The sequence below is a fragment of the Cyrtonyx montezumae genome, unplaced genomic scaffold, assembly GCF_038088225.1.
Source record: "Cyrtonyx montezumae isolate F1298 unplaced genomic scaffold, pur_monq_1.0 scaffold_0, whole genome shotgun sequence".
NCBI lineage: Eukaryota > Metazoa > Chordata > Aves > Galliformes > Odontophoridae > Cyrtonyx > Cyrtonyx montezumae.
This window is the reverse complement of record NW_027071824.1, coordinates 18,377,293-18,401,622: the sequence shown is the minus strand read 5'-3', so window position 1 is coordinate 18,401,622 and position 24,330 is coordinate 18,377,293. Positions and strand designations below refer to the sequence as shown.

General features: G+C 38.7%; 1 protein-coding gene across 4 annotated transcripts in view; it reads right to left on the bottom strand.

Annotated features, from left to right (window-relative positions):
- The window catches only part of STRN (striatin), a 59,124-nt gene that overhangs the window by 31,978 nt on the left and 2,816 nt on the right, over window positions 1-24,330 (bottom strand). For all 4 annotated transcript variants that reach the window (XM_065729268.1, XM_065729243.1, XM_065729251.1 and 1 more), the window contains exons 2-5: window positions 14,970-15,073; window positions 7,079-7,152; window positions 5,353-5,431; window positions 3,241-3,405 (exon numbers count right to left, since the gene is read on the bottom strand). In XM_065729268.1, the coding sequence (XP_065585340.1) occupies window positions 3,241-3,405; window positions 5,353-5,431; window positions 7,079-7,152; window positions 14,970-15,073 (422 nt within the window). The remainder of the gene's footprint in view (window positions 1-3,240; window positions 3,406-5,352; window positions 5,432-7,078; window positions 7,153-14,969; window positions 15,074-24,330) is intronic.

Here is a 24,330-nt window from a genome sequence, read left to right as displayed (position 1 = left end):
AAGGTAATTTAGCCAATCTGTTCTTTCTGCAGTTTACACAGTGATGTAGAGAAATCTTTAAGAACATCCAAATCTAATGTGCCTTCTATTTTCCTGTTCATGCAACATATCACATCCATTTTTCATTCAGTTCTTCACTGTACCATTTTCCCCTCTCTGGTACATTATCTTCATCACATTCACCCACAGTCTTTCCAAATTCCTCTGATTGGTCTTTATTGTTTCTCCTCCACAAGCTTTCTTCCTTCATTCCTTGTACTTCACTTCTCACATCCTTCCTCCCACATAAACCTTTTTTTTAAAGACTTAAAATATGCAGTCTTAGCTGTATCCACAATATTATGCATTTCTTCCAGTACCAAACAAGTCAATGCTCTCTGAGCTGTATTCTCTCACATTTAACGTAACTGTTACTTATTAGGTCAGATGGACTTTCACTCATTTTGTCCAGCACTCTCATCTTCAAAGACAACTAAATCATTAGCCTAGACTTAGTAACCAGCACTTGATATCAATATTTGTTAAATGTTCTGAACCACAAAATTTGCCAAATTCCATTGACTTCAGAAGTTGAGTCTTCCGTGGGATCCTTCTTCCACAAGGTGTTTCACAGTATCCACTAAGCCAAGGCCTACCCTCCATCTGCACTTCACTTTGCAATCGGCCCAGTGTCTGTTGATCCTGACAAACACATGTGGTGTCATACCTCTGGAGATTGCACTAAGCTTTTGGGTTTGTTTGATTTGGTTGGTTTTTATTTTCCTTTTTGCTCTTCCAATCTCTCACCATAACTATCTTTCATCTTCTACCACGATAAAATTGCCCTTGTTCACTGCAGTCCTTCCAACCTCACAAGCTTGCTGTGACACTCCAATTCTCATATTCTCATGAGGAATAACAAGAGGCTGCTAAAAGAACTGACAAGCTTATCTCCATTCTGTTACACAGCTTGGCATTGTTGAGGTTGCTTAAGAGAGTACTCCTACTTCAACTGTAAGCTACAATGAAGCTAAGCCATCTGATTTTTTTTCCAATTCTGGTAAACAGACTGAAAAAACATTGAACTAAGTTTCTGAACACTTAGTAAAAATTCCAGTTGAGATCGGGAGCAAGTAACCTACTAAATATCAGTATTCTTCAGAAAGAAACCAGTCTGTACAAGTATAAGTAATGCTGATAACTGATGAAGCTGATTAAGCATGAGCTAACTGAGAGTAACACCTCATCTCCTTTCTGATTTGAATTATGTCATAAAGCTGCATTTTTTAATTTCTGAGGAAAGTAATAGCACAGCTAGAAGGAGGTGAAAGTGCCAAATACCACAGAATAGTGAGGCATAATGTGTATCTAATAGCACGAAAGAAAATGGCAGTTAAGTAACAGGCAGCCTCTGCTAGGAAGAAAGTCATGGAAAGCCTCCTGCTCTAAAAATTCAAAGAGATGCTCAGAAAGCGAACTTCAATCGCAGAGAAGAATTGTAGCAGTGAAAGCCAGTCTTATATTCACCAAGGATTTCTGGTAAAAATCTCAACTTTTTCTTTTCAAAATGAAAGATGCCAACTGATAAACACATTCAAAATAGCCCACGAGGACTGACATGACTGTTTTGAATGAGGTCACTTGAAGATTCTTCTAGTTTAAAACCCAGGAGTCAAGTCTCACATCATGTATCAAAACGCTCTCCTAATCTTTCTAATACAGTCTTCCATCTTCGGCTTTACAAATGAGATGGAAGCAGTCTTACAGTGTACGTGCCTGAGCAGCCTTTAAGTTGACAATCTTGCAGAGCCACAACAGAAAGAACTTTATTTTCTGCATCAGCGAGTATCCTCAGTTACAGGGCATACTACTAGCGTTATGAAATCTAATATTCTATCTATCCACAGTAGAAATATATAGGAAAGAAAAATATATTAAAAACTTCTTTATTAAAAACCACTGTGCAATCATTCCTCTATCACATAACTACCTTATAAATATTCATCTTAAAAAAAAAAAACCAAAACCCACAGATTTCAATAAAATGTCATGTATAAGAAGGGGAGCTTTATCCATTCGTTTCCTCGAGAACTGACTCCATCAGAAACCAACCTAAAATTGTTACTGTAATTTATCAAGCATTCCCTGTTCTTCAAAAACGAAGCCATCACACATTAACGACACAGCTTGTCAACTACGTAGCTCGAGGGTTTCTCATGCATTCAATTTTCCACCTCACAGCATTAAATTTAATTACATAACAATGAACTTCTGTCCTCAGATAACTTATTGGCCTGAAATTGCTGAAACTATCAGCTACAATATAATTTCACAAATGCTTTTTAAAAGACAAAATATGTCATATTAATGATATTAGACTTTAAAATAAAAACGTCTTGAATTCTGCCACATTAGCACTGAAAAGAGGGAGAATCTGTTGATGACAGCACAAGCCACTGGGAACAGTAACTCCACATACTCTTCAGACAAAAATCTGCATCATTTCCCTTATTCTTCAAATTTTGTAACTACGATACCTTAAACAGGAAATAAACCAGACTGCATTCTGAAAGTCTCTACATTTAAGTTACATAGTTAACTTTCTTTAAAAAAAAAAAAAAAGAACAAGAAAAACCTCAACAAACAGAATGTGTTTGCAGGGAAAAGAAAAGAAGATATAGAAAAACAAAATAAAAATAATAACAATTAAAAAAAAAAAAGCAAAAGTAAGCACAAGCTTTTACTATCCCTGACTGACTTCTCATAGTATTAGAGACATTAAAGAAGATAAATAAATTACCTTATATTTCAATTACATTTGGACATATCTGTTCAGGGAAAACCATGATCTTACCGAAATCAGAGTATAGTAAGTAAACCTGTTTTTCCAAATCTAATTAAAATGTCTTGTGTTTCATATACATTATCATGTCACAATCAGCACGTACCAGAAAAGCAAAGCCTATACAGTAAAGTTTTCAACAATTCAAATAAGACATTATCTCGAAACATTGATCTCTGAACACACGTAAAAGGCTTGATTTGCCTTTGTGCTGCCATGCAACTGGAAAAACCAAAGATGATGCTTTTAAAGCTCTGAATATTACAAGTTCCTTCAATACTTACTGCTTAATGCAATACAATTAGTTAAAATTAATCTAAACTCCTGTTAAAGTTTTTTAAATCTCAGTAACCAAAAATTTGTTCTACATCGTTATTTGTTTTAATGAAAAAAGAGAATATTACCATTATGATACTTACCCAATCATTGCGTTTTCTTTAGTTTGGCCCTCTGTGCCATTTACCATAGGTTCTTGATTTCTGTTTTCCTTCTCTGAAGCATCACTTGAGAGGCCCAATAAAGCACGTACTTGTTTTGACTTCACATCCAATATTGTGTCAGTGTAGCCCACTTCTTGTAGATACCTGTAGGAACAGAAATCATGCTAATTCTTCATGCACATCTTACTTATTCCAAACAGTAAGTGAAAAATTCTCCCTAAACTCATCTTCTGCATAGTAGCTTAGCAAAGTATGGTACTGTGCTAATGAAAAATGCTGATAAATGATCCTGTACCAGCTGCAGAGGGATTGTCTCTTGCTGTACCAGTCTCTACAGTCACTGAGGAAAAAAATCAAAGAGCCTAGCAGTCAGAGGTTATACAATACGTTATTCATTCATTTACTAAAATGGATGGAAAAGCACTTTCAATTAAAATATTTACAACTGGCTTATAAAAATCAGCACAGTTGCATGTACAATATAGCCATTTTATTCCTCAACACATGGAAACTACATGAAGCCTTACAAGAAGTGTGAAGTATGTTCCTATCAGAATCATCAGAATCCTAGAAAACAGAAGGAATAAAACCAAACTCTGTTTTGGCTATGGCTACTAGTAAGAATCATTATTTATAATGTTCTGATAAAATCTGTGCCTTGCCTTTTTCTCACTCTGCAATTCATCTGCAAAATATTAATTTGTCTGGCATGCAAGGTCTGGGCAGCAAGAATCTTGGAATTTTTTGTATGAAAATCTCAAGGTCTAAAGTTGGCTCTTTCATCAATGTGCAGAATTACCTTTGGAAAGATCTGTCTCTGTTCTTTCCTATAGAAAACAAAGTTAATAACGCTATCTCCTCAGGAACACTGGACTAATTAAATAGTCAATAATCTGGATGTCTCTGAAGAGCAGAAAAGCTATTTTACAATTAAAGCTGTCACAAATCAAGGACATGCACTTTTCCAGCAAAAATGTCCTCCTCCGGTTATTTAATGATATTCTCTACATAAATACAGAAGATCTGCAGAAGAATACTGCCTGATGGCTATATGAAAATCAAACCAGACATCTATGCAAAATAGAGTCTGTCAGTAATGCACTCTCTTTATTCAGCAACATGTAACCTATGAATTACACTGGGAGGGAAGGACTTGACTTTAAATCATTGATCCCAATCAAGATTACTTTGTTTATGTCTATTCAACTTAAATGAAAAGATATGGGCTCCTGAAAAAGAAAGTAAAAGCCATCCAAGAGACAAACTGGACAATTTTAACTTTTGCATAATTCACTGGAAAGAGGTCCATTCCAATGAGCCCTAGGTTGTCCTTACTATCTTCCTCCCCTCTCAGGTAATCTTCTGTAATACAGAAAAAGATATCAAAAGTGCCAAATAAATCTACCTTTCAGCTCAGAAAATAAAGCTAACGCATGGAAAAACAGACTCAGGGTGACCTTGATGACAGGTCTTTTAAGAGACCTCTACATAAGTAGAGGGCTGTAATCAAGGCAAAAATAAATAAATAAAACACATTAAAAATATGACCAAGTACCCTAACTAAATAACTCATTATAACTGAATAATTCATTATGAGCAGAATTCAAAGACTGACTTAGATAAACAGACATTTGCTTCGTTAAGATAAACTGCGAATTAGAAGGCTTTTAGTCTAAACTTCCTAATGATTTCTGCACATAAAGTAGTCCAAAACAAGTTATATCCCTCTCCAACCCAGGTAGGAGATTTATTTTAGATAGCTCTTAACAGAACTGTGCTTTTCTTTTTTATTCACAAAAATAAATGTAAGGTGTCACGACCTACTGTTCTCCAAAGCAGATTGTTTCATTATACTCAGTAAAAGAAAAGCAAATGAGATTGTTTGATTTCATAAGGTTCCCCACCTGAAGTTCTGAAATATTAAATTTTTCAGAAGCCTAAGAAAAGCAGGGTAGAAGATAAATGAACTTCAATAAACTAACTTTTCCTAACAGAAAATCTAACAGAAAAATCAAATACTACTATCATCATATTTCATTAATTGCTACTTTCTCTTGCATTCATTATTCAAGTTCTTTTCTCAGCACTTACTGTCTTAGCAGCTGTCGTCCTTGTTTCCATATTAGCTGACTATTCTGTTGTGGCTGAATCTCTGTTTCATTCCCTTCATCTGGAAAAGATTATTTAATTATAAACAGCTTTTCTTTGTCCAACATTTTAAAAATATTCCCCTCCACTTGACAAGATAAGTGTAATTTGTATAAAAAGTATTAGGAAATGTTGGGTAACAAAACAAAAATTCCAAGCACCAAAAATCAATCAAGAAAGAAAAAAAACCATACAGAATGTAGCTGTTGTACTACCAACACATAACTAATAACGACCATCAACTGCATACAACTGCATGAGTTCAAGTTCCACTAGTCACCAGTAACTTCTTCCCTTTGGTCTCACATCCAAGAGACCCATCTTACTCCTTTCCCTTTACTTTTTAGGTTAGATGTTAGGAGGAAGTTTTTCACTCAAAGGGTGGTGATGCACTGGAACAGGTTGCCCAGAGAGGCTGTGGATGCCCCATCCATAGAATCACTCAAGGCAAGGCTGCGTGTGGCTCTGGGCAGGCTGCTCAAGTGGTTGGTGACCCTGCCCATGGCAGGGGGGTTGAAACTACATGATCTTTGAGGTCCTTCTCAACTTAGGGCATTCTATGATTCTAACTATAGCATCACTTCCATTTATAATGTAACAAATTTCCCTAATATTTGACCACACCCATCAGAACTACTCATATCATCTTTAAACTTGTCTGGATATTTATTATTGTTATGGAAGAATATGGGGGAAAAAAATAACAATAACAATAATAAAAGCTATATTTTTTAACCTAAGAAGCTGCTGAAAGTTTTCCATGTTTTTCATAATCATAAATCAGAATCCAAATACTACTAACTGTAGGAAAATCCACAGAAAAATGATGTGGCTATTCTGGTGAGAAATCTACCTGAATGTTGGCAAACAATACATATTTACTCCATATATGGCTTCATGGTACTTTTTTTTCCCCCTTTCCTCCAGGAATTAAAAATCATATGCTTCCAAGATAAAAATATCTTGGTCTATTTTCTACGAAAAGCTCTACAAATTTGAAGATATTCTGTTAAAAGCACTGAAGGATGCACAAAGTCTTCTTTGCATAAACAAAAATTAAGAACCAGAAAAACTTGTGGTATAATCCTATGAATAATTTGATAAGTGATGTTACTGAACGTACTGGGAAGTCATTCTTCTTTAAACAACAAAATAAGCCAACAAATGAATAAATAAACCACCAATTCTTCCTCTAACAAAGAAGCAAAGATTAATCAGAATTCACATGCAAGATGACCTATGTGCATTTCATCTATCACAACATTCACAAACTCATTTAAAAGAAACCATGGGAAAACACCTATTGCACAATGATCTCCCAACAACTACTGAACACAGCTGGATCCAATACACAGCTACCAAAGCTCACTCTACGTAAGAGTGAATGCAAAACTGAGATAAATCTGCCTATAACTTACTTCTGAAAGTGAAAAATCTTCTGAGGGCACTGTTAAGCACAGCTGGAGTCATAAACTCTCTTTTTCTGAGCCTCTGAACAGATGATTGCTAGCAGTACTGGTGTTTGCAGATGAGAATGAAGAGACTTTATTATGTCTATTCCCACTACTTGTTCTTTGTGACATATTTCATCAACCACCACCTCAGCATTTGTACAAACCATAGTCAAGTATTCATGTCAGTAATTACCTCATTCTTAATAAATTCTTACCAGAATCATAGTTTGGTGGCTTCATATCTCCCTGATTCAATTCTGTGCCATATTTCAATTTGTGATATTTAGCCCTGAAAAGAGGTGGGAAAACAAAACAAAACAAAAATATTAGCACACTTAAAAGGTATGTCTAGAGTCATAAATGTCATCTATCTTCACTATAAAAGCCACTCCTCCTTTCTAGGATAGGTACAAAACAAAACAATGATATTCAGCACGTCATTTTGCCTTATTAATTTTCCCAAGTCTCCTTGTTTGTGGACATGTGCTTGCTTCTTCTGCCTCTTCACTTTCATGTTTAAAAAGAAAATCACTTAACTATCAAACTTTTTTCTACACACTGAACATCAGCTCAGTGCCATCTACTCGATACTTCACTTTGCCACCTCAGTTAAGTAAATTCTTCTTATCTTCTTCAAGCTTTTCTCACTAAGGACTATTCCAAGTCAGATTCTAGCGCTGATGGCAGCCCAGATACACCAGCTTGTCATGCAGCTGCTAGACCTGACACCTGAGTTCAAAAATGCAGAGATCTTTTCCAAAAATACTTAGCTTATAGAAGGCCTATTGTAACAAACCCCACAAAAAGAGCTATATGACAGTAAGAATAGTTAGAAGAAAAAGGCTTTTTGACTGAAACAACCTCATCCTACAGATGTCTACAGACTTTTAAACATAAATATTACGAATAATGACACAGTAGCATTACCAACGTACATGCAAGTTATTCAATAAAGATTTATCACAATAGATGGTCTGATAGCACAGTAACTAAGGCAACACTGAGAGCAAAGGCAGCTTTATCCAGTGTCACCACCATTTCCCCTTTCTCTCATACTCACAGTAACTGTTGTCTCAATGAGTGGTTTCAACAAGTACAAAAGCTTAGAAGACTCAAATCCAACTGATTCCCTTTGAAGTTTTGTAGCCGCTCCTAACTGGGTGAAGAAGCAGCACTTGCACTTGTTCCTATCATACATTAAAGGCAAGGGATAACTCAGGCAAGACTCAATGTTCAGCCTGGCAACAGTGGGACCACTGACCAGCACTGGACGCAGGCAGACGCAAACACACTGAAACAGATGTAAGGCAGGATACAGGCTAAAAATGACAAAAAGAGGTGATTGCCAAGCCGCTTTCTGCCATCTATCAGAATTCCTGGTTATCTGGAGAGGTCCCACAAGATTGGAGGCTTGCCAGTGTGACTCCCATCTACAAGAAAGACCGTAAGGAAGACCCGGGGAACTACAGGCCTGTCAGCCTGACCTCGGTATCAGGGAAAGTTATGGAGCAGATGATCTTGAGGGAGATCACACAGCATGTGCATGGCAGCAAGGGGATCAGACCCAGCCAGCATGGGTTCACAAAGGGCAGGTCGTACTTGTCCAACCTCATCTCCTTCTATGACTGGGTGACCAGACTGGTAGATGAGGGAAAGGCTGTTGATGTAGTCTACCTGGACTTCAGCAAGGCCTTTGACATGGTTTCCCACAGCATTCTCCTGGGGAAACTGGCAGCCCGTGGTGTGGACAGGTTCACTCTACTCTGGGTGGAGAACTGGCTGGAGGGCCGTGCCTAGAGGGTAGTGGTTAATGGAGTTAAGTCCAGCTGGCGTCCTGTTATGAGTGGTGTCCCCCAAGGGTCAGTTTTGGGGCCCATCTTGTTTAATATCTTTATTGATGACCTAGACGAGGGAATTGAGTGTACCTTCAGTAAGTTTGCAGATGACACCAAGTTGGGAGGATGTGTCAAACTGCCTGAGGGTAGGGAGGCCCTTCAGAGGGATTTGGATAGGCTGAACAGCTGGGCTGAGCTCAATGGGATGAGGTTCAATAAGACCAAGTGCCGGGTCCTGCACTTTGGCCACAATAACCCCATGCAATGCTATAGGCTTGGGGCAGAATGGCTTGAAGAATGTAGAGAGGAAAAGGACCTGGGGGTGTTGGTTGATGCTCGGCTTAACATGAGCCGGCAGTGTGCCCAGGTGGCCAAGCATCCTGGCCTGTATTAGAAATAGTGTAGCCAGCAGGAGCAGGGAGGTGATCATCCCCCTGTACTCAGCTAGGTATGGCCGCACCTCGAGTACTGTGTTCAGTTTTGGGCCCCTCACTACAAGAAGGACATTGAGGCCCTGGAGCGTGTTCAGAGAAGGGCAACAAAACTGGTGAGGGGTCTGGAGCACAAGTCTTATGAGGAGCGGCTGAGGGAGCTGGGATTGTTTAGTCTGGAGAAGAGGAGGCTCAGAGGAGACCTTATTGCACTCTACCGCTTCCTGAAGGGGGGTTGTGGTGAGGAGGGGGTGGGCCTCTTCTCCCTGGTAAATAATGACAGGACGAGAGGGAATGGCCACAAGTTGCGCCGGGGAAGATTTAGATTAGATTTGAGGAAATCTTTTTTCTCTGAAAGAGTGGTCAGGCACTGGAATGGCCTGCCTAGGGAGGTGGTTGAGGCACCATCCCTAGCGCTGTTCAAGAAGCGTTTAGATGAGGTGCTAAGGGATTTGATTTAGTAGTTCAGTGGGTAGGGATGGTGATGGACTAGATGATCTTGTAGGTCCTTTCCAACCTTATGAACCTATGAACCTAAAAGAGTTAAATAAACAAACCCTTATGTACATCAACAGTAATTAAGGCTTCACTGCTCACAAAGGAACTCTTCCATTTTGAATGCCTTTTACAGAAAATAATGGGTGCTACACCACATGACTACACAAGGCAACTGCCACTAAGCCCTGTCAAAAGTGATTGCAGATGATGCTTTCAAGTTACCTGCAACTCAGAGTGCTTCTCAAGCATCTTTAGTATGATATTCCTTCAAGGCTTTTTTTGTCCTTTTCTTGTTTCAAACAAAGAAACTCCTAACTTCTAATAAAATTATGCTAATGGAAGCGATGTTTGGTAGTTCTTATGCCTCAGTATTGACAGTACACGATTCTTATCAATCCAGCCTTTTTTTAGAGATAATAAACATTTAATTCTGGATGAGAAAGGTAAGTGCATAGAGAAGATGACTCCTAGGAGCACACAGCAACTAAGGTAGATGAAGGAATTCACTTCTCTAGAGCTTGAGCATTAAGCTCTAACTCAGCTAAGCAGCAATCACTGAGGATAGAAGAGGGGATGAAAGATATGAACAGAGACAAGTGAAGGAAAAACATTTTGTAGGTTCAGAAAAGAATAACCAAGAATAAAACAAAACTAAAGTTGAATGCCATCTGAAATTCTTAACCAAAGTCTGTTTTCTATACATCACAAGCAGAGAGAGATGTTGCCCCTTACTTATGTAAGACGAACTCACATAAGTATTGTTAACTACTGATACTGCGCACATTTTTTCACTCCATCACCATTAATGAAAAGTAACGACTGAGAGCAAACCCTCTAGTCTGACACTAACCTACCTCAGCAACAGTAAGCTTCCATTTCTAAAAAAACTTCAAGCTTTTATGCAGTCAGCAATTCAAGTGATCCCACCGTTTAATCTATTTTGATTTGACTTTTCAAAAGCAAATATTAACACCTCACTTGAGTCTGGATTAGCAACCTATACATACTGTGCCAGACTCCACTATATTTCAGAAAGCAGTTGGTTTTGTAGCACGAGGTGCTTGATTTTAGCTAATACATCTTATATAGATTCATATTATCTGCAAAGCATTCACCAGCTCTTGTACATATTTCGTACAAAGCTGGACTAAGACTTCATCTTTCAGAAGATTTAACTTCTCAGGCAGAGGCCAGTAGCAATACAGATACAACAAAAGCATAATGCCCTGACAAAGACAGCTGGCAAACAAAACAACAATAGACCGATATGAAATAGCCAATATGAAATGAGGGAAAGCATAATGCCAAACTCAAATCTGAACTAATCAGAATGAATTAGTATAAATTCAGATCACTGAGCAAGACAACACAGTTATAAAACAAAAGTGCGCACAGTGTCAGAGCGTTTGACCCGGTAAACTCATCTTAAACTATGGTTAACTTCCTGTTTGAATGAAGAGGGAGGGTACGGTAGCTAGCAGGCCGCTGGGAAAAAAAAAAAGATATCTAAACTCACTCTAGCAGGAAGTACAAGACTTATTATTAGTAACGTCCTTATGGCACAGCTGAAAATGTCAAAAGCATGAGAGTCAGAGAGATTTCTTCTTTCTATAATATATTGAGGAAAAAACTGAACGCCAGGATTTAGAATTCAAGCCTAGAAGAGGAAGTCTTGATCAGTCACTATCACACATCTAAAACAAAGAATATGAAAGGTCTCACAAAATAAATCTTAATTCTTGTCTTTCCACATTCTTGATATGACTCCCTTGTCATGTTTATATTTCTCTGTTCTTTCGAGTAACAGAGTATCTCCTGCCCACCAGTCCAGTTTAATTTCTCCATTTCCTCAGAAAGCACATATTCTAGTTACTAGCTGCTTGAAATCGGCCCTCTACCATTCATGCTGAAGTCTAGTTCACACAGCACAGTAGTGAGATGCTATTGCCACAGAAGTCAGCAAACACAGTATTTCTTCTAGAAATCAGTACACAGAAAAATCAAAGTTCCTCCAAACTTGGCATCATCTGCTTAAAAACATAGAGGTAGCTTTGGGATTTGGCTTTCACAAAGTTGAGAGCCTAGCCTTGTTATTTGAAACATGATCAAATTGGGTGGCTTAACTTCAATTTCTGAAAATGACATCTGAGTTATTAGCAGTATGAAAAGACTGAAAAATGACTTGAACATAGCTGAGTTAAGAATGTAACTTTACAGGAGTTATTTTCCATCTGGAAAAATATCTTCAAAATATTCTTCAAGCATCTTTGCAAGCTGTTTGAAGAATGCAGTTTTGGGGCTGTGAAACTGTTTTACCAGACAGACAGTCTTACAGATACGTATGAATATTACTACCACTGGCTTTTGCACTTCATTATACAACTCGTGTTTTTATTACTGTCATTATTATCATTTTCTTTAAAGTGTGTTTCTTCTATGGAAACAGTGCTCGGAGGCATTCAGCATCACTGCCACAACACTTTAAGAGTTGCTCAGAAAAACGCTAAAAGCTTTCACCCTTCAAAATTTCCTAAAATTGAAAGCAGTTAACTTTTCTGAATGCTTCATATAGAAAAGTTTAACTTCGATAAAAAAAAGCCACTGTTTCTTGGAAATATCTGTCACCAGACCTGCAGCATCTGATCCAGCTGTGCTGAGGGAGCCTGCCAAAACATCCGTAGAAGATCTAGGAGCTGTCGCCAAACCAAGAGACATAAACAAGAAAGACTGCCAGGAACAGCAACGTAAGATACTCTATCCAGGGGTGAGGGCGCCAGCCTCACTCTGATCAGGCACACCAGTGCAGAAAACAACACAGAATTAAATCAAGCGTTTCTAGAGACGTGGCTCAAGAGTCAAGTTTTTGGGATGGGATATGTTAAGACAGGAAACGACCTAGACTAGTTTATTAAATTAGACACATACTTGAGAGCAATAGTACTACATTTTGTTTAGCTCCTGAAAATCCAGAGGAAATAATGCCATTTGTTGGTGAAGCAACTATCAATAAAGTAATAAAAAATAACACTCAAGCACAAACTGTGTCACACTGCAAATCTACAGGATGTTGGCAAACCTACACCAGAACTGCTGCTGGAAAAATGGCAGTGCTCAACTTTTTCTAGATTCTTTTCTCTTTACTGTATTGATACTTCAGCAGAAACAATTTGGTTACATATACTAACAACAAAATGGCAACAGTACAACTACTGACTGTACAATGACTGAACAAAACAAAATTGATCAGAAAAAGAAAACCCACAATAACATGTAAACATTACTTTCTACCTTCCCCACTATAAAATCAGGTAAATGTCCAGAGATAGAAAACAATGAAAGCTGATCATTTAAAATTGATTGGAAAAATTTCTGAAGACCCACTCTAGAAAAGAGCAGCTCACAAAATCACATATCTGAGAAAAACCACGTGAACCACTTCTTATTCAGGGAAACCTGTGAGCACAAACTGCTGTGGATCAAGATTTCATATTCCGTCCAATTACAAATAATCTATTTATTTAATCTAATTTAGATTGGTACACTGCAAGGCCAGGGCTGAAGTGGAAGAATGCAGGCATGTCTTCTTATCCTGTCCCAGCAGCACTACCTTTGTCCTAACTTGACCAAAAATGTTTTCCTTCTACCTTCTAGGGTGTCACTTTCAGCTCTGAGATTGGTGTATAAACAGCCAGCATCCAACCTGACTACTGGCAGACTAAGCTCATGGCTGGTTTAGGGCAGTGTTGGCAAAGAGAATGCTGCTTCCAAGCCCAGTGGGTTGCCATTCCTTTAAGCATCAAGCAAGAACACTTGCTGGGAGACATTTCTAGCAGAAACAGAAAACAGTTTCTTCAGTAACTGGCAAATAATACTTCTGTTTAAAACCACAAACTGTTATAAATAGCTGTCTCAAGCACACACCACTCACAAACACCACACCTACTTTAAGAACTACTGTATGCCCATACTGTCAGACTGGATCAGATCAGCTGCCCATGTAGCCTACTGACCTTAGTAATTGAGGCTAATACTATATAGGGTGGGGGGGTGGAACCAAAAACAAAACAACATAAAAAAAAAAAAGTAACAAGATAAAATATACATATGTCAAAACTGCCAACAACAAACAATCCAGACACTTTCCTAATTCTGACACTGTATTCTGCATTAGAATTAAATATCAAATCAAATTTAAGTGGTTCTTATCAAATACAACTGGTAGACATTTTCATTATAGATACAGAAGGGGTTTTTTTTGTTTTTTTGTTTTTTTTTGCTTTGGTTCTATTTTTTTCTCACAAAGCTTATCTCATAGTGTACTGAAATATTTATTTAGCCTGATCACTTGAGATAAATTGCTAATTTACCTGGATTATGAACTGGAAGTGTTAGACAGATCCCTAAGTAACCAGGAATATATTACTTAATTTTGAAATACAATAAATCTTATTCCTTAGAGCATACCTTTAACTGCACAAAATTGTACTCCATTGCCTCTCAGTCTTCTTTCAAAGTTACTCTAATTTTTTTTTACCATGCTTTAAGCATAAGCCTTTCTGGGGCAATAAACTAACATCTCCACTATGCAGAAATCAGATGTTCATCTATGCTATCTGATGTAAGATCAATACTGCAAGAAAGCCTGGGCAAAAAGGATATCTACCTTAAGTGTTTCTCTGGTAACTGTCTGAAGAAGAAGCAAGTATGCTGCAGCCCTGAGGCTACTGCTGTCCAGAAAAATGGCCACAGCCCTATACTAGCAAATAGACTGGACAATGTAAAGCACATCTCTTGCACCCAAGCAGACCAAGCAAGATGAGAAAGTCTAAATACAACATAGTGATGTAAAACTACTAGAAGCCTTTTTCTTTTTCCAAGCAGTATCCTATTCTTCACATGCAAATGTGTATAACGGAAACTATTTAAAAGAGTTAATTTTATTAATATTTTATGAAAGAAAAGTAGGAATTATCTGATAGGGAAATAACCTTTAAGCAATGATTACTTTGGAGTAGTAGAAGTATGCATTCATTTAACCATTTCAAAAGACATCTTCCTACTAAAAAAAAATTGAAAGAAACTCAACTTTCCCTGATACAAATCACTGCAGTAAAGACATCTAGAAACACAGTAAAAATAATTTCTGTGCCTCCAAGTTTAGAGCTACAGAAAAGTATGTGCAGAGTAAAACACTTTAGTAGTAGAGAGTAGACATCTATGGAAATTCAAAGAAACAGGTATTTGATTAACTGTAAATACAAACATTTTTTCATTCACAATAAATCTCTCTCACTTTGGGTAATGTTATCTTTCGTTGCATACTCATCACTAAACCAACATACCTTTCTTGTTTAAGTGCATATTCCAGCATTTTGATTCTCCGCACTAGATCCTTCTTCAGATTTTCTTGCCCCTTCCTTTCACCCTGAAGAAATGCAATCTGGGCCTGCAAAAAAATAAAATAAAAAGTGTTCAATGCAGCCTGTTTCTTCAAAACCATTCAGAAGAGCTCAATTCTTCCTTCCACCTCAAGTTCTTTTAGAATTGATTTGTACAGTCCAAAAGAAACTGGCTTAGTGTTTCACAAACATTAAATACTTAAACTAAGTGCTGTACAGGTAAGCCTTCTAAACTGCATGCTCATTACATATCAAAAAGACCCACAAAGATAAGAAATAAAGCAATTTTAGTTTGTTTGACAGGGTTTATTTACTCTCATAGCTAAACATTCAATCAAGGATAAAGAACACATAAAATAAACATACAGAAAGCCTTCAGCAGATAAAAGCTTTTACCAGCAATATGCAGGAGACACTAAAGTATTTCTCCTTACTATCTGAAGTAGTATATAATTAGTGCGCTATTTTATAGATACATATTAGATACATAATTCTAGTCAAGAGAACTAAAATACAGCACATCCAGCTAAAAGAAAACGAAAGCCTTGTTTGTAATGCAGTGGTAATTATGATACTAAAATAGGTTAAACAAAGCTCTCCAGAAGTACTTTAACAGAAAGAAACATCAAAAGATATTTCTGTGAGAGGGAAGGGGAGAGATAAGGTATGGAAGTAAAAAGAAGTGAAAAACAGACAGACACCTAACCTTCATCGATTTTCAGTAGACAGTACTTAGTTACCTATGAAAATCTCCTTTTAATAGGCAACAATGATGCACATAAGATAAGATACTCATTCCTAATCACAAAAGCAGAACTACCTGATTCTGTACTTCATGCTTAAATAAAGTATATTATAAAAGATAGGTTCTTGTCCTCTTCCAACTCACAAAGTACTCTTCAGACAGAAACACTCCTGGACAGCCATCACTTTGCACCCATGCTTCAAGCTGCCTGCTATTTTCAGCGTCAGCAGCAACCCCCATAGCAAAGTCATAAACGTACACCCTGAAAAGCTTGAACAGCAAAAAACACAACTGGTCGAGGCCATCAGCAGTCGAATATGATGACCACCAAACCTTTCTTTTCCACAAATACCCACTATAAGCAAGCCAAATGTTCTTCACACGTACTGTAGACTGCACCAATCTTTCAGGGGAAGCTTGAGAGAAACGTTATTATCCTATCCTCATCACCACAGTCTTGAAAGCAGTCCTCAGATATTATAATTAAATGAGAGTAATGCTTCTAAAGAATAACTTCTCTAACTTCAGGATTTTATGACACTCGCTGCTGGTCAGCTACAGCAGCTGCTCTAGAACGTAACAGCTGACATAATAACTTCATGCTCAAACAGAGCCAGTAAATAGCACCACAAACACCTGAAGAAGCCTTAACTCCCAGTCCCCAACTACAGCAGCCAGTCTATCGCTATGATATGTGACAAATGCCTGCTAGTCTCCAAAGAGTTCAGTCTTCATCTTCACCAGGGAAAATGTATTCAACTCCCACAAATCCTCAGCTGAATCAAATGAAAGGTCCTGCCACTCTGGCAGCAAGTTTCTTCTCAATCACCACTCAACCTGAACTGAGCAAAAAGCCAGAATCAAATTTAATGCTCACTGCAAGCTTAGTGCTGGGCAACTCGTAGTACTGGCTCAGGAGCCATCATTGTCTACTCTGAAAATTTTCTCTGCAAGGAGCATTGCAGCTCCATCCCTCAACACCTCAAGCAAATACAACTTGGTTTGCAGTAGCTGTATGGCCCCCCAGGTTACAAGGCACAGACTGATGCTCCATGATATTAATTTCTATCTACCTGCCTCCAAACACACCCAACAGAAATATGCAAGTGTCATCCCAACCAAGCAAGAGAGATGACATCAAAGCATACAATTAAACAAATGAAAAGGAGCACATTATGTAAATACGCATTTGGATGGAATGAAAAGGATTGCCTGATGGCACCAGGACACGTGCTGTAAGGACCTATGGCTACCTGCAGGCCATCTCCAGAGCAGGAGGAACAAGCACAAAGCCTGTGCACCTAGAGGATGGACAGCAACAGCCAGCCCAGGCCCAGCAAGAAAAGCCCCCGAAAGAAATTTAATTGATTCTTTGAACCTTTGTTACTGTTAGCTGTACATCAGTGCTGTCGTTTACATCTTAAAACTTCTCTTGGAGGTAGGTCTAAGAACAACAAATCCTTGTGGGTCTCACTTGAAAGGCAGCAACAACAACAGGCTGGAGGAGTCAGCGGCCCACAAGCCACCTTCGCACCCCACACAGGCTTACTGACAGGATCTTCTACAGTCACCATACTCCTTACAGGTCAGTCATTTTCTTGCCAAATCAAGAAATACATGAATGCACAACAAGGCCTAGGAACAACCTGTGCCCTCTCCCTGAGCCCTGCAGCACAGTTGTAGAATTTTTTGAGGCATTATTTTTGACATTCCAAAAACGAGATACTTTCATTTCATGTCATTTTCACAGCACAAAAGGTAAGGACAGTTCTCCTCCACCTTTCTCACAGGACATTAGTAATACTTATTCCTCATTTATATACATTCATACATACATATATATATATATATATATATGGAATAATTACCGTCAAGTCTGTCTTAAATCATTAGTTACATGCATAAGCTCAAAGTTTTACATCACGAAGACATTAAGAAACTTAAAAGTTAAGAAATACTTAATGATAATATTAAGGAGAAGCTGTAACAACCATGAGGACAGACAGCATAAAAAATAACAATTGATGTCTTATATGTATGTTTATACGTATATCACAGAATCACAGAATTGTAGGGGCTGGAATGGACCTCTAGAGGTCATCTAGTCCAGACCCCCAGCCAAAGCATATATATGACAAATTATGAGATGGAGCAGTATTTTCTCAGTCTTATACAAACAGGTTGTATTTCTAGGTTCATAATTTCTGATTAAATTATGTAACCAATTCCCCTTATAAATGTTCAAACATTTAAAGTGTAAGACATCTCATTGCTGATATGGTGATGTGACAACTACAGTTTTCCTGTTATTTCAGTGTAATTGGCAGCATTTTTATAAATAAATTGGGACTGCACAGGCAGCTCCCCATTGTAGAAGCATTACAGCAAGTCAAAGCTCAGGTGGGAACTATCTGACAGCTACAAAGTGAAGGAGAAATGCCTCAGTTCTGAATAATCTGTGATGCTTGGTGCTTCTGCTTTGACCACTCCTAGGAAGGCTTGCCAAAAATGTCAAGAATTCACAAGTATGCCCAACAAACAGGTTTTGTAACAGCTGACCTCCTAGCTAGTAAGGTTAACATGCATTAAGTTGTAAACTAGTAATCAGAAACCTCTAAAACTGCCTATGGGAGCACGTAAACCCGGGCTTGGTTCTTGCCCTGTGGGTGGGGCACAGATCTCCACAACTTGGCCAGCTTGCTAGCTCAGCAGCATGGAATCTCAGCAGCATCAACCTCCAGTGTATTCCAGGCTAAGTGCTAGGAGTCACTGTGCTACAGCTCTCAAGAGTCAGGTGGAGGAAAAAAAAAAAAGGTATTAAATACTTGGAACAGTCTGTTTCAGCTACTATTGGACAATCTCTCTTTTTTCTTCCCTATTTCATCTAGTTAAGTTTTTGGTATTGCCAACTGCAACAAAAGTTTAAAGTTTCAAGTGCATCTGGTCTAAATTATCTTTCTGCAGTTATCTTTCTTAACTGTTTCACTTCTTCACCACGTTCATTCTTAAGAGAGAAAAAAAAAAAGACAAAAATGATGGTGTGTTATGGTTTTAAGAAATTTCCCAGAAGGCTCTAAGGTTGCTTTCCTATGAAGGGAACAGGGGTGAGGAAACCCAGTCAGCAATGTCCTAGAAGCACTAATATTATTATTACTACTACATTTAAAGTCATTGCCTTTCTAATACAGATTTAACAGCCATAAAAATATAATCAAATAATTACACTGCATCTTAACAAATCTAGATCTTACCAATGTTTTAAGAAGTAATCTGGGATTTACACTTCCTGGAATCATCACCCACAGTGCTACTGATGTCAAAAAACCTGCGCACCTTCTTAGGATGACATCTTGTTATTTAGGAACAACAAAGGATTAATGAAAAATATACTTCCAGTAAAGGCTGTTTACAAAGAAAGAATGCCATGACCACTAAACAAATTGTTTGCATTTACCAGCTGTTTCTCTTTGTTTATGGATTGAACAGCTATTTCAAGTCAAAAGGTTGGGAGGCCTTTTAGTTAGTCAAAATCAAGAACTACCAAAACCTTTTACATTCCTTTCTTTAAGATTTTTCTCTTAATATTTTGAAATAAGTATAATTTCAAATTTTTGGGGCACTGGAAGGTTGATGGACATCATTTTGGCAAAGTGAAAGCTATTAATGCGCGAAATCCTATGTATTCTGCTGTTGACATTCAACAAGGTGGTCTTAACAGATTGGGAGAAAAAGAGCAAGGAATTGAAAACACTGAGATATGTACTGTAAAATTATGTAAATAGCTAAAATAACGAAATACCTACACTGATGAATCAGTCTGTAGCAGCTGCTCTAACCGGTCTACCAAGATTCACCAGAACAACTCTGTAGGCTGTCAGGTGAGCTCAGGCTTTCAGATTAAGGAAGCATTAGACATCAATCACTTGTAAATAGGTGTAGGCATGCCCTGAAGAGTCAGGGAGAGGAGAGAGAAAAACCAAGTGCAGCTGAGCATATGCACAGTGAGGGGAATAGCAGTGGCCTGGACCACCAGGAAACAATTCTTCAACATTCCTCAAGCCTGGCTCTTTAAACTTCACATCCAAATTTCCAGCTTCTGGCCCTCTGTCCAAACATGGCTAGGACAATTCTACATACACCTGCAGTCATTTACGGCAATGCCAAGCTGCAGCAGGTTAAAACACACTTATGCCCCTTCCATGAAGATTTGATTTGGCTTGGAAAATAGTATCAGTTCACTCCAAAATCAGCAGCAGAGCTAAGCAGTGACAAAGTTAAAACTACCCACAAGAGATGAAAGATATGGCTTATGGTAAAGAGAGGGTTGCAAAAGCCACACACAATCTTCATCTCTTTGAAAATATTGTTTCAGAAGCTATTTGTTATCAGTCAATTTAAAACTCCTTGTTGGCCATCCAGAATCAAAGGTGATGTAGTAATTTATTTGTGGCAACACCCCGATTCGTAATTTAAGCATCTCACCCAACAGGAATACTTCTCTTTCTACAGCTTGAAGTGCTTTACGACACAAATGTCTTGGCAGACAGATAAACCAGTCTGTCTTTCATACACTCTTTAGTGCCGCCTTTCACTACTCTAGCAACTGCAAACACTGAAGTATTTGCTGAGTTAGTCCAGCAATATCTATTCCACTCGTTTAATCATTCTTCAGAAGTAAGAAATCTCTTTAATCCTTTAATCCTTTCTGCAGTGCACTTAAGTAGGAAGAATTAACTTTTGTTTTTCTTTTCAGTCACAGAGGCATACTCCATGCAAACTGATGGAAGGACAGAAAGAATGCTTTAGAGGTGATGAGGTTTTGCAGGCAGCACCATGGTGCCTTGTCACAGAACAGCAGCACATCATGAGGCCCAAATGCTCAGACATAATTGCCTTTCGCTTGCTGCAGAGTATCCCATACACAGCAAGGCAGAAATACAGTAACAGCAATCAGCACCAAGACCTATAAACAGACGGCTGGCCACATCTAAACTGAAACAATGGAAGCTCAGGATCCAAAGGCATCAATCACTTGGCTAGTGCATCTGAAGGAGAAAGGCAGCAGCTCTGGTAAGAAAAAGAGGCGTGAACCAGACTTAACCACAGGAGCATTTGCAAAGACAGTGGGCACACCACTAGTTTTGGCTGCTGAGTTCAGAACAGATACCCCATGTGCTCAAACATGTACCAACCACCACCCTGAACTGTACATATTAGTTGGAACAGACAGAGAAGCTACTAATTGTGTCCTCACCTCCTGCTTACAAGCACGGTTATGAACAGGATGCATGCCAGTTTTATTAGATGCTTTTGCAATCCTGCCCTATGTGACTGCCCTCCAAAGAAACACATCCCTGGCTAAGAGCAGAAAAATGCAATCTTTCCACAATGCAGTCCTTTATTCAACTATTGCTTTCAATATATTCCATACTGGTTAGTATTAAAAAACTCTTCTCAATAAGGAAAATGAAACCCTTCAGATGAATCAAGCAACAGCCACATACCAAGCAGGTCACTACAGTGAAGCAAATCTCTACTTTCCCATTTAAGAATATTTCATTTCTACCATACTGCCTGCAAAGTGATTCAGAAGAGCTGTTTGAAGCACTGCTCAGTGTTTAAAAAACAAAACATGATAATCCCTCACCTATTTCTAAGTCCTTGCCACTTCTTAGCTTAGAAAGAAGAACCTTAATAGGCAAATGCACGTGTAGGTTGCTGACCAATACCTATTTGCTCACAGAACTGTGTATAGGTATCACTTTTACCTGAGATTTCACATTTCTACAGCCTTATTTCCCTTAGCATTAAATTAAGGCAAACCAAAATACTCCACTGACATATGTGATCTTCCTTAGGGAATTCTGCAGAGCCTGCTCTAGAAACTTCCCATGTCTATGGAAACGTAGACAAAGGGTGAGTTATATTTGCAACTTCTTGTTCAAACAGTGCAAAGTTACTTACCCCTTATGCAATAAAAGTGACATGTGCCAAGACCTTCAGCATAAAAACAACGGTTACAGTTGGAGGAAAACAGATATACCAATTTAGATTATAGATGTGCCTTCATAAAGACATGTGCAATCCTCCACCATATGCTAACCTGACATGGAAAATAACAAAGTTCTGCACCTAGAAAAACACAAACAGTTCAATTTTTACTTTGGCATCAATTCAACAATTATATGGCAAATCATGAGAAGCAGAAAATATTTGTCTGAGGTATAACATTTTGAGGAAAATGCAACGGTCACTTGGAGACAACAGCAAGCCATTACACACTTGCAGAATTCTATCTTCTGTTCATACCATGTCCACACTTAGAGCAGCAGCTTCCTAAAAGAGTTACACCCCTTTTAGAAACATTTTTACACACCTGAACAAAGCTATAAGTTTTAAAAGTTTTGAGAAGACAGCCTGATGCATGGAAAAACTGGGATCATTTATGCAACTAAACAAATCCCAAGTCAATAAAACTCATGTACAGGCATGCAAAGAATCTGTCTCATTCAGACTACATTTACATTCTACCTCTGCACAAAAGCTATAAATTTGTGTATTGCAGCTCTTCAGTCACTCAGCATCTACTCCCACCAGTCCTTCTGGTTTGAATAAGACAAGTCATGACGGCTTATCAATGAGAACACGGGGCTTAGCTGGCAGTCACATATGTAAGCAAACAAACAGGAAAAAAAGGAACATGGAAGCTTCTCCCCACTTCATGTGAATTTAGAAAGTTTGCTAAAAAGTTATTGAAAGAAAGAACACCTGGTAGTCTCTGACACCCACTTAGCACTACTTTTCCCACATAAACATGATTCAGTCTTGTGACTGACATATTTTCATCCGCTTTTCAATTATCTGATGTATTTGAAGCACTAAACTTGAAAACTCTCTCCTTTTGGGGTGGAGAGAAATTGAATATTAACCAATTCTCTTTGTAACAACTGGCTTGAAACATTTTATCAAAGACATCCACAGCACTTCTGCCAATTCATCTTTCTCAGAGAATCCCAGAGATTTTATGTACTTGCTCCTATCTGAAAACCCTACAACAGAACTTCTTCAAGCACGGCTTTATTTTATTAGCAAGACCACGTGAAACACCTTGGGAGTTTTCCTTTAACCAAAGAGCTGATACCATCAGCTCAGCACTCGCTTCTTTTCCTCTGAGCAGTACTTAGTGTTGCCACCGGAATGATTTCTATTGGAAACCTTAGAAATAAGGCCAACTAGCAGTAAATACCAACTATTTCTGAACCAAGTAACCCGTGTCCCAAACCACGCTATAAATAGCCGAGCCATGTGCCTGCCATGCCCCTTCTCCCCACGACTGCATCTTGGTGGAGGCGAGGACACAGCCCTTATTCCACCGCTGCCTTTTGCCTCAGAGCAGCAGTGCAGTGGGGAGGACCACCTCAGTGCCCCCAGACTCCTATTGCCAAATCTGATTTCCACAGCCAACCTCAAGGGTTCATCTGTTATTTCCATCACATTCCTTTTGTTATTGCTGTTTGCTATCATTTAGCCACGTTTTATCTTATTTCATCACTTTTTCCCCACACTGTTTTTCTTTTTCCCTCTCCTTTTGGCACCCAGTGACATGGGATATTCCCAACAGAGCTTCACAAATACAAACCCAGCGTATTCACCCATCCTCTGTAACTTCTCTGTACACCTTCTCAAAGGGAAGTTTTCCCTAGTTAGAACAATGCTGATAACCATGCTGGGTCCCACAGCTCTGAAACAGAGGAAATGACATCCTCATGCACAGACAGGTCAGGGGTGAGAAAACTCAGCAGGATGCGGGATGCCTATACATCCACTTACATACAGCATAACAGTTTGCTGCAATTTAAAGCATTTGTGAAACACAATGAAAAATGCCAGTCAAAAACCTACAGATCAGCACCTTTGCCAGCAAGATGTTCAATCGTTCAAAGTGAAATTTTCACAGCAATACACGCTTTACTTTCAAAGATAGAATTTCTCACCGACACACAGCTGTACCCCCACACACATACCCCAGGAGGCAGCCCAGCTCCCAGCCCCACAGGGCACTCCCCAGCTCCCCCTGTGCAGACACACAGCCGGCTAGGAAGCCTATGGCTGAAGCTAGGCAGCAGCAAGTTGCAGGGCCAGGCCTGCTCACCTCCAGTCTCCTGTATCACATTTCACCTCCACATCAGCTCTGGGCTGTTTTGCGGTGGGCAGCTTTGACAAACAGCGGCAACTCTGAAATGCCTCAGAAACACAGGCCAGGAAAATGCAGAACGAAAGAAGAAGAAGAAGAAAAAAATTGGAGCTGAAGCACTTTGCAGAACAGGAAACCCTTTCTTGTCAACTCTCCCAAGCAGCTGCTACAGAACGTGGGAAAAAGAAAGTTAGTGCTTCCTGAAAAGATGCGAAAATAAACGACAGCACTAAGCACGTGGTTTGTTAACACTAGAAGGAAAACTCATTGAGTCAGTACTCAGTGAATTACTACCACAAGGCATCACAAAAGCTTATTCTTGGGACAGCACTGCAATCTGCAGACGCCAAAGTGCCATAAACACG